Source organism: Suricata suricatta, chromosome 14 (assembly GCF_006229205.1).
Source record: "Suricata suricatta isolate VVHF042 chromosome 14, meerkat_22Aug2017_6uvM2_HiC, whole genome shotgun sequence".
Classification (NCBI taxonomy): Eukaryota; Metazoa; Chordata; class Mammalia; order Carnivora; family Herpestidae; genus Suricata; species Suricata suricatta.
In genome coordinates this window covers 38,016,431-38,031,433 of record NC_043713.1, presented here as the reverse complement: position 1 = coordinate 38,031,433, position 15,003 = coordinate 38,016,431, and the positions used below count along the sequence as shown (strand labels likewise).

The 15,003-nt window shown below is 36.5% G+C and overlaps 1 protein-coding gene across 1 annotated transcript in view; it reads left to right on the top strand.

Moving 5' to 3' along the window:
* Positions 1–11,962: 11,962 nt before the first annotated feature.
* Positions 11,963–15,003, top strand: part of ASXL3 (ASXL transcriptional regulator 3) — a 179,495-nt gene continuing 176,454 nt past the window's right edge. The window contains exons 1-2 of the mRNA XM_029921562.1: positions 11,963–12,064; positions 14,674–14,989. Of these exons, the coding sequence (XP_029777422.1) occupies positions 11,963–12,064; positions 14,674–14,989 (418 nt within the window). The remainder of the gene's footprint in view (positions 12,065–14,673; positions 14,990–15,003) is intronic.

The following is a 15,003-nucleotide window of genomic DNA, read 5'->3' as shown; positions in this document are numbered from 1 at the left end:
TACACAGATTTCCAGAACAGCCTTCCAAACCTTCAGTTGCATTAAAGTTGAATTTTATAGGTTTTCTCACTTCTGCATATGTATAAACTGAGAATAGAAATTATTCCCTATAAGGATGCTTCTATACATATATCAAAGGATTTTGATGACATTATAATAACCAATAGCGTGGAGCTGGGGCAGATTGTGATGATTCTGGAATCTCAAGACATTTACTTTCTGTTATAAAATATTAATGAAACAGCTGACAAGCCAACAAAATTCTAAAGAAGTACATCTCACAGGAGAGAAATTTGTTGATATTGACTTGGACTCCGACGTGGGTTTTATGAACTCACCATTATGGATGTACCTATTACCTTTGTGTTAATTGTGTATTCAAGGAAGAGATGCAGCACTTTTAGAGTGAGACATCATCATAACCTCTTTTACGATTCAGTGCATTTCAAAGCTGTGGAGCAGGACAGAGCTTGGGCTGGTGCTATTTTTATTTGCTTTTAAATAGAAGTGACTTACCTTGCAAAATGAATGTGGATAGGGTTTTTGTTGTTTTGTTTAGGCATTTGTGGTTTAAATTTTTTTATTGCTGCAAGAATTCCAAGGCATGGTGTTTTGTTATTAGGCGAAAAAAGCATACCTGATGATGATCAGAAGCACTTTTATCCACTGGTGGGGGGTGGTAGTATAGGTTGCTATAGCCATAAAGTTTAGGGCAATAGGCTGGCTCCTCACTGCTGGGAGCTAAGAAGCACTGGGATAATAATGCAGCAGATTATATATATTTTATCCCTTCAGTTTTTCATGGCACCCTTCTCCCTAGCTCCAGGAGCCAGGATGATGTGCATAGTATCAAAAGTAGCCTGCAGTTCTGCTGCATGCTGGGGAATAACAACTGACTTCCAGGGTATTCAACATTTATGTGGCTGCTAATTCAACACATACTTACCTATCCCCTGGGTATTTTCGTTCTCTTTTGATTTATACCCACAAGGCAATAAAAACCCACTGTTTTCACAATATATACTTTGTGGTACTGGGTTTTACCTGAGTAAATTACTTACAGTATTTTCTCCTTGTATGCAAGAATGTACATCTGCAAATCAGCAGGCAGCGTTAGAAGACTAGAAAACTCCCAGTATACAGAGGCACATATATTTAAAACATTTTGTTTGTATGAATCCAAATTGCTTTATCTAAGACTTAATTTCAATATTGACCTCATGAGCGCTATCTTTTAAACAACCAAGTTAACTACAAACATATTTAAAAATGTGTCTCAAATGATCTTCGATAAAGTTATGAGGATATTTCAATGGAAAAGGAATAGTCTTTTCAGTAAATGATGCTGGAATTGAACATCCATCTGCAAAAAAAAAAAAAGACCCTATACACAGACCTTACATCTTTCACAATAATTAACTCAAACTGGGTCATGCATCTAAATATAAAATGTAATACTATAAAACTTCAGCAAAAAAAAAAAGAAAATTTATGTGATCTTAGGTTTGGTGGTGAACTTTTAGCTGCAACACATGCAAAAAACACAATCTATGAAGGAAAAAAATTGGTAGATTAGACTTAATTAAAAATGTAAAACTTCTACCCTAAGAAAGACTCTATTAAGAGAATGAAGAAACAAGCTAGAGACTGGGAGAACCTAGCTGCAAAATAATATCTGATGAAGGACTTCTATTCAAAATATACAAAGAACTCTTAAAACTCAACAGTAAAAAACCATGGACAAAAATTGGGCAAAAGATATGTATAGACAATTCTCCAAAAGAGACATATAAATGGCAAATCAGCATATGAAAAGATGATCTTTTGTCCTTAGAGGAATGCAAATTTAATCAACAATGAGATGGTACTACACCCCTCTTAGAATGTGTAAAACCCCCCCAAAAAAAACAACTGGTGAGGATTTATAGCAACAAAGAACTTCTATTCCTTGCTGGAGAGAAGGTAAAACCTTACAGCCATTCTGGCAGACAGTTTTTGGCAGTTTCCTACAAAGTGAAATAATAGTCTCACTCTATGATCTATCAACTGCACTCCTGGCATTTACCCAAATGTGTTAAAAACTTATGTCCACACAAAAACCAAGGGTTTGGAGCAGCATTATTCATAATTACCCCATACTAGAGGCAACCAAGATGCACTTTGATTGATGGTTGGATAAACTGTAGTACATCTATATAATGGAATATTATTCAGCCACAAAAAGGAATGAATCATCAAGCCAATCAAAGACATGGATAAAGGATAAATGTATATTGTTATGTGAAAGAAGTCAGTCTAAATAAGCTATAAGCTGTACAATTCCCATTTCATGACATTCTAAAGAGGCAAAACTATAGAGACACTAAACTGATTAGTGTTTGCCAGAGATTCAGGGGATAGGCCAGTGGTTTGAATACAAGAGGTACAGAGAATTCTTTTAAGAATTTTATAATATGATACTATAATGGTGGATACATGACATTATAGAATAAGAATAACAAAATGGAATGCAGACTATGACAAAGGAATCTAGCTTTATTACAAATGTATGAATGTCATTAAAGGGGTAGATGGCAACATTATTATGTTTTTGTTGAAGGTTCCCCCCCCCCACCCCATGGCAGTGCTGGTTAATAGTTCAATATAGCTTTGCATGTATACTGGAAAAGAACATTTAAATAAATAAATGGCAGATGGTGGAAGCAAGGTTTCTCACTCTTATAGTAGAAGGTTATAAATAGCCAAGGAGAGGAGACTATAATGATGCATGCAGTTAATTTGTTGAACACTAATTATATGAATTCATGCTTAGCTTAATATACATACAGATGGTTACATTTAGAAAAATAGATACATATACGTATATAGGTTAATATTCACACATATATTTCCTTACTCTGTCAGCTGAGAAGGGCTAGAAAAAACATATCAGGAGAAACATTCACTCTTAGCACTCAGATCTTGGTTTCTAATACCATTATCTCATACAAGAATGAGGGTTTCTTAGAGAAATGTCTGATTCTATGACCGGGACAGGAAATACACAAGATGAGCCTGAAGCATCTTCTAATGCCAGAAGGTAGAGATGTGATTAAACAACACCACAATGGGGATATATCAAAAAGATATAGCAGTCGTCTGAAAAGAGCTCCCAATGGCCACTTGGGAACAATTTCAGTACAAAAAAATAAATAATGTTGTTTTGGTTTATAACCTATAATGATATTCATAATGATCAAATAAATAAAATGTGGGAATACATAAATTTGTTATCCAGAAATATCCAATAATGAACCTATCTCTCCTTAAGTGTGGGTTGAACATACTAACAACCTTCCATAAAGAATAGTATGGAAAAGAGGAGGGAAAGACACTTTACGGTGCAAAAATCCATCAAACTCTAACTCAGTCAGATGATCAAGGCCAACATCAACCATGATGAACCATGTTGCTAGTATGAACTCTTGTAACAATGTGATGAAAATGGCAGTTAACCTCTGCGATCTTCACAAAAACCCCGTAACTCTAATCTAATCATGGGAAAGATACCGGATAAATTCTAGGAGAGGGACGTCCTACAAAATACCTGAAAATATATCTGTCCAGAAGTCCTCAAAACTGTCAAGCTTAACGAAAACAAGAAAAGTCCGAGAAAATGTCACAGCCCAAAGGAGCCAAAGGAAGCTTGATGGCTATATGTAAGATGAAGTCTTTGATGAGATTCTAGAACAAGAATAGGATGTGAGGTGAAACCTATGAAATACGAAGGGCTCCTGGTAGCTCAGTCGGTAAAGTGTCCAACTTCGACTCAGGTCATGACCTTGCTGTTTGTGAGTTCAAGCCTGCGTCGGGCTCTGTGCTGATAGTTCAGAGCCTGGAGCCTGCTTCAGATTCTGCATCTCCCTCTCTCTCTGCCCCAGTCTCACGAGTGCACGTGTTCCCTCTCTCTCTCAAAAATAAATAAACATAAAAAATTTTAAAAAGCTATAGAAATATGAAAGAAGTATGCACTTTTGTTAATAATAATATATCAATATTAACTTACCAGTTGTGAAAAATGTACATAATAATGTGTTAACAATACAGGAAACTGGGTGTGAGCCATGGGGAGACTGCTTATCATTGAGAGTTTTCTATAAGTCTAAAACTATTCTAAAATACAAAGTTTATTTAAAGAGTAATTGTCTCAAAGTTCCTACGAAACTTAAGTACATGTTGGTATCTGTTTTATTTTATATAGTTTTATTTATTTAAGTTTTTCCTTGAGTACATTTTTATTGTGGAAGAATATTAGTTACAATAATCATTAAATATGAAAGTATTGTGCTTTCCAGTTTCAAAGCTCCTTACATTATCTGGTCCTTTATCATAAGTAACAAATTATTAGTCTCCTTGTGTAGCCAGAGAAATTGGGGCTCAGAAAGGGGAAGAGAGTTGCCTGAGGTCACACAGCTCGCAGTGGCAGAGCCAACAATTTTGCATGACAATGTAGCAGAGTCCATGTACAATAGGCTTTTACATGTGTGAACATTTATATAATGCAACCTTATTAGGAATTATACTTTAGTCAGCAATTAACTGAATTTTACTTATTAGTATCTATATCTTGTTGCTACGCTGGAAAGCAAAACTACTATAATTTCCTTACATTATGGAATGTATGCTTTTCATTAAGTTGCACGTATGTTATCTTAAATAAACATGCATAATCCCACAAACATGAAGAAAACAGGGAAGCACACACTTCTTTTACAAATGCATATGGATAAATTATCTATAATTTCACTGACTCGTATCTTTCTTTGTGGCATATATATTGCAGCAGAATCCTAGATATCATAAAAACATGTGGCCTTATTTTTTTAACGAAAGAGAAAATATTTTGTAGTAGAAAAAATGCACACTGTCATGTTGGGGTGCAATTAACGGGAGTAAGTGAAAGTAAGAAATTTTGACTCATCGCATAAATTTTCATCTCTGCTCCGTCACTTTCAAGTTGTATGAACTTTGGCAAGATTTAATCTCTCTGCAATCTCACTCTCTCATTTGTAAAAGAGGTACAATAATTGTATATAACTCATAATGTTCTTGCAAATAACAAGACAAGACTATATAGCCCCTATGGCATAAGTGCTCAATAAACAGTGGCTGTCATTACACTTGGCACAACCCTAAGAACTATCCATTTCCACATATGTCTTGTCTTCAACACGGACAAACATTTGACTATATTTATCCATAAAAATAAGTCAAGAAAAGTTAATGTAGCTTTGTAGACATGAAAGTCAGTAAATTCCTTATTGGTCTTTAAGGCATTGAAAATGAAAGACCAAGTCCATCTCCTTTCTTCTCTTCCCCCTCCACAATTTTCTCTCTCACTTTTTCCTTTTCTTTTCCTTGCTCTTTTCAAGTGTGAGGATGACAGAATTTACCAAAAAAAAAAAAAAAAAAAAAAAGACAAGGGAAAATGGTGAGGTTGTCTTAGAATGTCTTTGACCTGATGGTTAGATTTAATTTTGCAACCCTAGATCCAAATGATGGTATATGATCCCACTAATGTGATGTTCAGAGACACACTACTTAATCACAAGTGAGTAGAATAAATGCTCTCTGTTGCTTAGCAGTCCATGCATTAGTTTATTCAGATGTAGCTTAACAACGGATATGTGCTAGTCCTGGGCTAGTCCTAGTGCAGCAATGCTGGCTGGAAAGACCTCATCCCTTTCTTCAGTGGGGAGGGTGGGAAGGGTTAAATACTTTGTAGGAAAACCATCTGAAGATATAATGGCTGAAACATTTCCAAATTTGGTGAAAACTATGAATTCAGAAGCAAGAAGCTCAGTGAGCCTCACACAAGAAACGTGAAGCGAACTACCCCAAAAGCTTTATACACAAGTTGCTCAAAATCACTAATGAGTTTTGTAAAAAATTTTAAAGTGGCCAGACGGGGAAAAAAAGACTCATTATGAACAGAGGAACAAAGATGAGGACTACTGCAGATTCCTCATCAAAAGTAACACGAAGGAGAAAACAGAGGAGGGCTTTGATAGGGACTGCCTCCTTCCACCTCTTTTTTGGCAGAAATTGACAAGCTGATTCCAACATTTAGGTGAAATTTGAGGAATTCTGAATAGGTCAAACAACTCCAAAAGAGGGGAGTAAAATTGGAGATGTTATACAACCTGATTTCAAAATACAATGCGATAATAATCAAAATGTGATATTGGTATAAAAATATATATTATATACTATATATATATAGAGAGAGAGAGAGAGAAGATCTAGCTCTAGATCTCTCTCAACAGAGAGATAAAGAATATGTAGATAGATAAAATAAATATATGTAACATAATAGATATCCGAGAAGAATATCTACATAATTATGGCAATTGATTTTCAACCAATGTGCCAATACATGTCAATGGAGGAAAGGGTATTTTTGAAAATAGGATATTGTTGAAAAAGAATTTTTCATCAAATGGTACTGAAATAATTGGATATCCATATGCCACAACCAATAAACTGATAACTTTACCTCATACCATACACAAAATCCACACCATAATCGATCATATACAAACATTTACAAGTTGAAATTACAAAACTAGAAGAAAACTTAAGAAAAATATTTGTGATCTTAGGTTAGGCGAAGATTTCTTCCCGTCCGCCCTTGCCCCCCGCCCAAATGTTCATTTATTTATTTAGAGAGAGAGGGAGAGCATGGGGGAGGGGCAGAGTGAGGGTAAAAGAGAGAATCCTAAGCAGGCTCTGTGCTGTCAGCATACAGCCTGATGTGAGGCTCTATTATATGAACCGTAAGATCATAACTAGCTGAAGTCAAGAGGCAGGTGCTTAACTGACTGAGCCACCCAGGTGCCCCAGGTTAGGCAAAGATTTTCTAGATATGATACTATACAGCTACTACGTAAAAGGAAAAAACACTGATTATTTGGGTTTTATCAAAGTTTAAATATTTTGCTCTTCAAAAGATACCATTAAGAAAAAATCATAGACTGGGAGAAAATATCTGTAAATCACATAATTGATAAAGGACTCATATACAGAATACATGAAGAACTCTTAAATTTTTTTAATGTTTATTTATTTCTGAGAGAGAGAGAGAGAGAGAGAGAGAGAGAGAGAGAGAGAGAGAGAGAGAGAGAGAGAACAAGTTGGACCGGGGCAGAGAGAGAGGGAGACACAAAATCTGAAGCAAGCTCCAGCCTCTGAGCTGTTAGCACAGAGCCCAATGCAGGAATTGAACTCACAAACAGTGAGATTATGACCTGAGCTGAAATCGGACATTTAATCGACTTAGTCACCCAGGCCCCCTGAGTATATGAAGAACTCTTAAAACTCAATAATAACATAAGTGATATAATGCAAATGGGAAAAATATTTATATGTTCATTTCATTAAAGAATATAGTGCCACTTTGGAAACTGATTTGGCAGTTTCTTAAAAACATAAGCATATATCTAATGTAAGATACAGCAATTTAAAAACATATACTTATGATAAGATACAGCAATTCTACATGTTTATAAAGAAAAATGAAAATGCATGTCCACATAAAGATTTGCATACAAATATTCATAGGAGTATTATTTATAATAGTCAAAACTGGAAACATTCCAGATGTCTTTTAACTGGTGAATGGACAAACAAAAATGTATGTCCATGCAGTGGAATACTATGTAGAAATTAAAGTTCTGACACATGCAACAAAATGGACACATGTAAACTAGATTATGCTCAGTGAGAGAAGAGAGACAATTAAAGACAGCACATTGTGTCATATGCCCTAGAGGCGGGAGCAGGGTTGGACTTCATCTGGGCATGAGGGTACTTTTAGAGGGTGATTAAAAGTTTCTAAAATTAGGTTAAGGTTATAGTTGCACAGCCATATAAATTTACAAAAATAGAAACATCAATCTATAGTTACACTGGGTAACTTTGTGGTGTGTAAATTATACCTCAATAACATCGATAAAATTTTATTAAAATGGAATTAAGAGAAACAGTAGAGCGAATTAATAGCTTTGCATATACTACAGAAAGCAAGAAAAAAATAAAATGCATTAAATCAGAAAAGCAGTATAATTTCTGTTATTTATAAACAACATAATTATGGACATAGAAACTTTCCTTGAATCTATGCTAACACTAGTAAGTGAATTTAGCAAGGTGACAGATTGTGAGATCAAATTCGAAACCCAATTTTATTTCTATCATCAGAAGATAGCTCCCAAATAAAATTAAATATGATTTCTGAAAATATAGAAAATATCAAAACTTGGGAATAAAAATAGAAGAATATCTTCTTTAAGCTGGGGTAGGCAAAGATTTCTTGGAGAAAATTCAAAAGCCCTAATCTTTAAAAGAAACAAATCAGGAATTGTGCCTCATTAAATACCAGACACCATTACAAAAATGAATAGACAAGTTACGGGCAGGGGTAAATATTAACAGTCTATTAGCAGGCCAAACTCATCTGTGGTAACTGGAGTCTGAAAGTGGTTGTTTCTCTGAGGTGTGAGGAATGACTGGAAATAGCATAAGGAAACATTCTGGAGGTGATGGAAATGTTCTGCATTTGCTGTAAATGATAGTTACTGAGGTGTATACAATTATCAAAAGTCATTAAAACACTTGAGAGGTATGCATTTAATTATATGTTAATTATACCTCAAGTAAAAAAAAAGAGAGAACAGAAATAAAAAGACTTAAAAACATTTTTTACAAGAGCAAAACACTCCTCAACTGTTTAAAGAACGCAGTAATAAGCCCACAAATAGAAAGGGAGAAGGAATTAGTTTTATGAAATGGAAATTAAATAAATGATTATGGGTTAGGCAGAAGAGTTGTGATCTAGACATTTTGGATTTTTACTACAGAGTTAATCACCTCTTGGTCTAAAAAGGAGCGGAGTCTCCAGAGAAGAGAATTTTCTGCTAAAAAATGCGCATTGATCAAAGTTCTTACCAGCAACTTAATCCAGATATTGTTCAAATGCATGATTCATTATTTTGACATCTAAATGTCATAACTGTCTTTGATCCTTTTCCTTGGGGATACCTTGCCTACATGTGATAGAGTGGTAGAAAGTCAGGGGGAGTGGGTGAACAAGAATCTCTTTTTCTGGATCTCTCTATTCTCACACAGAAGGCCAATATGTCTCGCTCCACCCCCATGCCAAGCATCACTGGGGCAATGAAAATCCTGGACAGATTTCAGACACTGCAGGGTCATTGTTCCGTCTTCTGAAATACCATTCTGCTGCATTTCCTCACTGCTAGGTGAGACTCTGAGTGGAGGTGGCAATTTCTGCACAACCCCTTCCCCCGCAACTTCTTTTCTCTCATCACATAAACCAGGGGACAATTGGATGGCATTTCCTTGGCTACAATGGGCTCCTAAGAGATCTTCCAGTTATTCCTGCTATTTAGCTAATCAATCATGTCACCCCATGGTTACTGGAAGTGTGTTGGCTACGATGATCAGCCGTGTCCCCTGCAATAAAACTCAACGAGAAAGCAATAAGAATTCTTCAGTTACAAAGGGAACTCTATCTCCCTACCACTCCACTCCATCCTTGTAAAAGTTGTGGAATGACCTTATATCTTCCTTTGAGTTTTTGGCGCTAGGCACAAATGAAGAGGAAGTTCCGTTACTAGATTAATACCTATGGTATATACTTAATATGCCTTATTGTACAACTTCCAATAGCAGTAGGTGAAAAATTATTGGAAGAAATTACTTGTTAGTGATTCCTCCAAAGGTCTTTTTTGGGTGTCTCAACCACAAAAGCCACCCTTTGGTAAACATGGAAACTGAGGCAAGCAGAATATCAGTAACATGGCCAAGGTTCCTGTGAATTACTGAGTCTGAGACAACAGTTGTAATCAGAATTCTAGTCTTTTCCTTTGTGAACTAAGAGCATTCTTTCCACACAAAGATGAATTTAGCAGCATGTAATTTTCCTTCTTATCCACTGAATGTGGGATTGAATTAGAGTTTACCTAGAGAAATCTAATTTGTAGTTTTGAAAATAAGCAAAAAGCTGTTAGACTGTAATGTTGATATTCGGATCACGTTACATATGCATAAGAAGATAGTATCAAGCAAAGCTTTATTTACATTTCCTAAGTGTTTTTTCATTTTGTATAAACTAATGAGTGGTGCTGTTGGGGAATATGTATATCCCTCTTTGTGTAATGGATTAAGCTGAGTCCTGTTAAACACTAGGCCATAAATCAGACTGTGTTCTCTATGCCTAATTAAGGGTTTAAAGGGGGAAAAGGTAAGTTCTTGAATGAAGGGCTCCACTCAGAAGCAGAGTGTGTGATTTCACAAAGTAGTAGATAAAGCAGAAAAAAAGAGCAATTTAAGTGAAAAAGAAGAAAACTACGAAAATACTTGAGCCACTTTATTCTACTTCTCCTCAGATTTAAGAAGGCCTAAATCTCCACATGTAACATGAAACTGTTTATTTTTTAATCAGTGTGATGAGATGTAATAATAATACAGATTGACCAGAGCACTTAAAATGAGTGTCAAAATAGTTCTAATCAACTATAAAAGAAAATTATATGCATTGAGAATCCAAATAAAATCAGCTACAGAAAATTTTTGAAGAAAAGTCACAAGTGTTTTCTTTTTAGCTACATGTATAGAATTATAGTGCACTAAAATCTCAGCATATTGAAGTATCGTAGATTTTGAGTAAAAAATAAAATAATCACAGTTAATCCACTTATTTCCTAGTGGAAGAACGGTCATAAGTTTTGGTAAAATTAGTCTCAGATAATAGTGTTAAAACACTTCTGCATGGTCCTGGAGTGCGTCTTATGTTTATATTCATAGTATAAACTGACTTCAAATGAATATATTCAGAGACTTAAAAAGTACATTACATCGCATATGCAGGATTAGAATAACAGAAACAAGGTCATAATTCATTAGCCCTCAGGAGCTCCATTCAGTAATATCTGACTATACGTAATTAATAATGCTGATATTTGGCTTCATTTCACCACACTTTGTATCACTCCTGAACTGCTCCATGAAATATAGGAGAGGGACAGAAAAAGAAAACATTTTGTTATGATAAGGAAAAGAAATAGATCTTGATTGACTGGACTTGAATTTACAATAAAAGCGATAAATTTACTAAATTTCCAATCATTTTTTTTTTTTTTTAGCCAGTAAATGACAAGTAATTTGTTTCATTCTGGAAATTCAATGAATTGGGTTACAGACAAAGTAGGCAAGGTATCCACCTTCATGGACTTTCCAGACAAGTAAGATCCTAATTGATGATTAACAAAAGATGTTTAGGAAAAATAAGTTTATTAAATGTTCCTATCTGAAGAATTCAGAGATTGTCAGCTTATACATAAGAAATATATTTCAGAAAGAAAACTCAGGTTACGTGGTGATCAAGACCCCTGAAGACCTTTTCCATCCCCCTGGCAACCTTTGCCTCCATTCTCTCCTCTCAACTTTTATTATTTCTTTCCCACCCCTCCTTCTGCTCTGTCTTATGCTGCTGGCTGGCATGTGGGGCAGGGGAGTCTTGGGGGGAGGTTAGAGTGGAAGAGATTTCCATTAATTCTAGACTTCCACATGCAGTGGGTGTGTGGGGTGGCAATGAAAGCAATCCCTGTCTCTTATTCCTGACTGCAACACACCTAAACTCTCCCATATTTGGTTAACACTTTGATGAGGATTCATGGTAAAACCTGTATTTCCTGAGAGCCCAGTCATGACACGTCTATCCCCAAATTCTTAGGTGTCTCTTCTTTTAGTATTCGAGTCTCATGTGACCGTCAACCCTTGTCCAGCACACCGTCACCTCTATTTTGTCTTATATAAATGGATATTTATTACTCTTTGGGTTTGGTTGCTATTGTCAATTGTTACACATCCGGTAATATAAAACAAAATAACATTCCTGGAAATGAAAAGGTCTGCTGGGATTGATGAAGGTAGACGTGTAGAACGGGCGTTTGAATTGTCCCATTTTGAACCTAAAAGCAGGAACAGGAATAAAGAAAGCAGGGTAATGCAGAGAAGGAGCTGTTACCTGCCAAATGAACTTTGGAACTCTTCCTATTCTGTCTAATTGGATGGAGAGCTCAGAAAGGGATGAATTTATAGGGCAGTTTCACTGGAACCTCTGCTTTTTGAGTTACTCCTCCTCATTTTAAGGAAGGGTTCTTGAAATACAAGTGGTCTTATATGAAATTGAAATGAATGCCAGCAGCCCTTGGTAGATGTCATCTATCCATTTGAGCATTTTTCTAGTTCTAAATTGTCCTGACTTTTACTGCACTTTATCTGGAAAAGCTCCTCTCCTGGCCTACAGATCTGAATGTTCAAATCCTTCCCATCTTTCAAATTCCATTCTGAAGGACAGCTCTTTCTGAAAGCCTTCTTTAATCTCCACGGCGGAGAGTTATTTTTCTTAATTTTCACATAATTTTACTCGTACATTTGTGACATTCATTATTTTCTACCTGTTAAAAAGATACTCATCATTTACTAAACTATAACAGAACTGTAATTGATTCATAAATTCCTTTCTTTCACTATATTTATTGGGAGGTTGTCATAAGGAAAAGTCTGGCTTGATGTGCATATGTAAATGTAGAAGAAAAGAATATAAAAACAGCCACAACTTCTTGGCAGTGGGAGCTCTGTGCAATATATTGTTTTGGCATAGAACACAAGTCTTTAAGTAGACATACCTACTACAGACGATTTATACTCAAGTATCCAAGAGTAGAGATAGACTCTAAGAGTCTTCAGAATACTGATTATTTATACTTGGCTCACTGTCAAAGAATGGATGCACGAATAACAGCATTTCTGTTTTGTTTTTTAATGTATACTCGATTAACATCGCTTAGGTGGGGTGAGATATGTTCTCTTCTGTAATAACCAGACTTGCTTATTAAAGAATAATGAGTTACTGCAAAGCAAGTAAAGAAGTATGTTTTCCTTTAGCTGGCTCCAAAACTTCCTATTAAGCACAATTTCACAGAAAATAACAAATAATATGTTATGGTCTGATCGCTTAAAATAGGTGTTTCTGAATAGAAGAGAAAACATTAGAATGAGAATGCTTTGAAATATATCAATTGCTTTAGTTATAAAGAGAATTGCTGAAAATGAAAGCAGATGTGAATGTGATTCAAATTTAATAGATTTGAAATGTAAAGTAAAAATATGATACACCTGGATAGAGTTATGCAAATTGCATGGGTAAATTTTTCCCCTAGGGAAGACTTCAGCGTGTTCTCTAAATCCATTTAAAAAAAGAAAGAAAGTAGGAAACTGGAGATAATTTTAATATGTTTCCTTCAACGGATGCATCACTTTTTATTATAATGAATAAATAAAGTAAATATTTTAAAAGAATTAACATAATCAGCTCTTTATGATTGTGAACTGCCTCTGCTTAATTTTTAGTAATTGAACATTTCCATTACTTCAGTCATTGGACACTATTCTCAAAGGAATCACCTTCCTAGTATCCTTCTCATTCTTAGGCATATATCTCTCCAGTAGACGTAGATGTTCATTTCTAGTTAGGAGTGTTTATTGTTAAGTATTGCAGTTTAGAGTAATAGAAACAACAGCGAAAAGGGTCAAAAGATTTGTGTTCGGTTCATAAAACTAAGCAAGAGACCTCACATGCAATGTAATGTTTTTAAGTTTCATTTCCTCATTTGTGCAGTAGACATAAAAAAATATATTTGAGCGCCTTCCTTTGAAAGGGTCAAATGAGATAATGTATGTGAAAAAACTTCAAGTACTATTTACATACCATTATTATCACATTTAGGAAATAACCTTACATAAATAATCCAGTATGAGTGCCCTCTTTGTTTTTTAGATACTTAAGATAAATACACACAAAATTAATGTGTAGGTCATAGGGCCCCTTCTTTCCTTTGCTTCACAATAACTTGCTTGACATAAACAATTTACCAGCGGTCTAAGAAGTTGGAAAGGTTATAATAAACTTTCAAGTCTTAACATAACAGTTTGTAGTTCGCTAACAAAGTTAACAATCCAACTCTTCATGCATCTCAAACCCAGCAATTATAAATAATTTAAAAAATACGCAAGCGTTAGCTGTGCAGTTGTTTACATATGCATCGCGTTTTACGCTATGGAATGATGACCGTACGATATTTAAAAATAATTGGCGCTAAGTCACAGCATGGCACTGACCCACAGCCACATCGCGTTGGTCTTGCATTGTTTAAGATGATGCAGATGGCTAATGTTGAGTCAAGTTGCACGTTCAATATTAGTTCTGTTAAGAGGCTGGCTTTGTACCCGTTCAGCAAGGCTCTGGGAGTCCATCCAGCCAAAAGCAGAAAAGGGTTAAAAGAGTCCAGCAGAGGGAAGTAGTGCGGAGTGAGTGTGTGTGTGTGTGTGTGTGTGTGTGTGTGAGAGAGAGAGAGAGAGAGAGAGAGAGAGAGAGAGAGAGAGAGAGAGAGAGAAGTGTGTGTGTGGGTGTGAGAGAGAGAGAGAGAGAGAAGTGTGTGTATGTGTGTGTGTGTGTGCGTGTGAGCGCACAGGACAGAAGCCTCGAGTTGCGGAGCGGACTCGTACACAAGTTCCAAAGGCTATCGTGTCCCCGGTTTTCCGCCCTAGCGGGCCCGGGGCACAGCCTGCACCCAGCGGGCAGCGCCCCGTGGATCTGGGGGCTGGGCTGGAAGGAGAGGGGTCTCGCGAGGGTTTCAGGGCGTGGCTAGAGTGGGGGGCGCGCGGCGAGTGTGCGCGGGTGTGCGCGCACGAGAGGGCGAGTGTGAGCGCGGCGAGTGTGAGCGCGGCGAGTGTGCGGCCGCGTCGCCATTCCCCGTGACGTCAGAGTGTATTGTTGTGAGCGGGGCCGAGCGGAGCATCCCCGGAGCTGTCACCGCGGCGGCCGCGGCGGCGGCGCAGCGCGAGACTCGCACGAGCGAGCCCGGCCGGCGCCGCCCC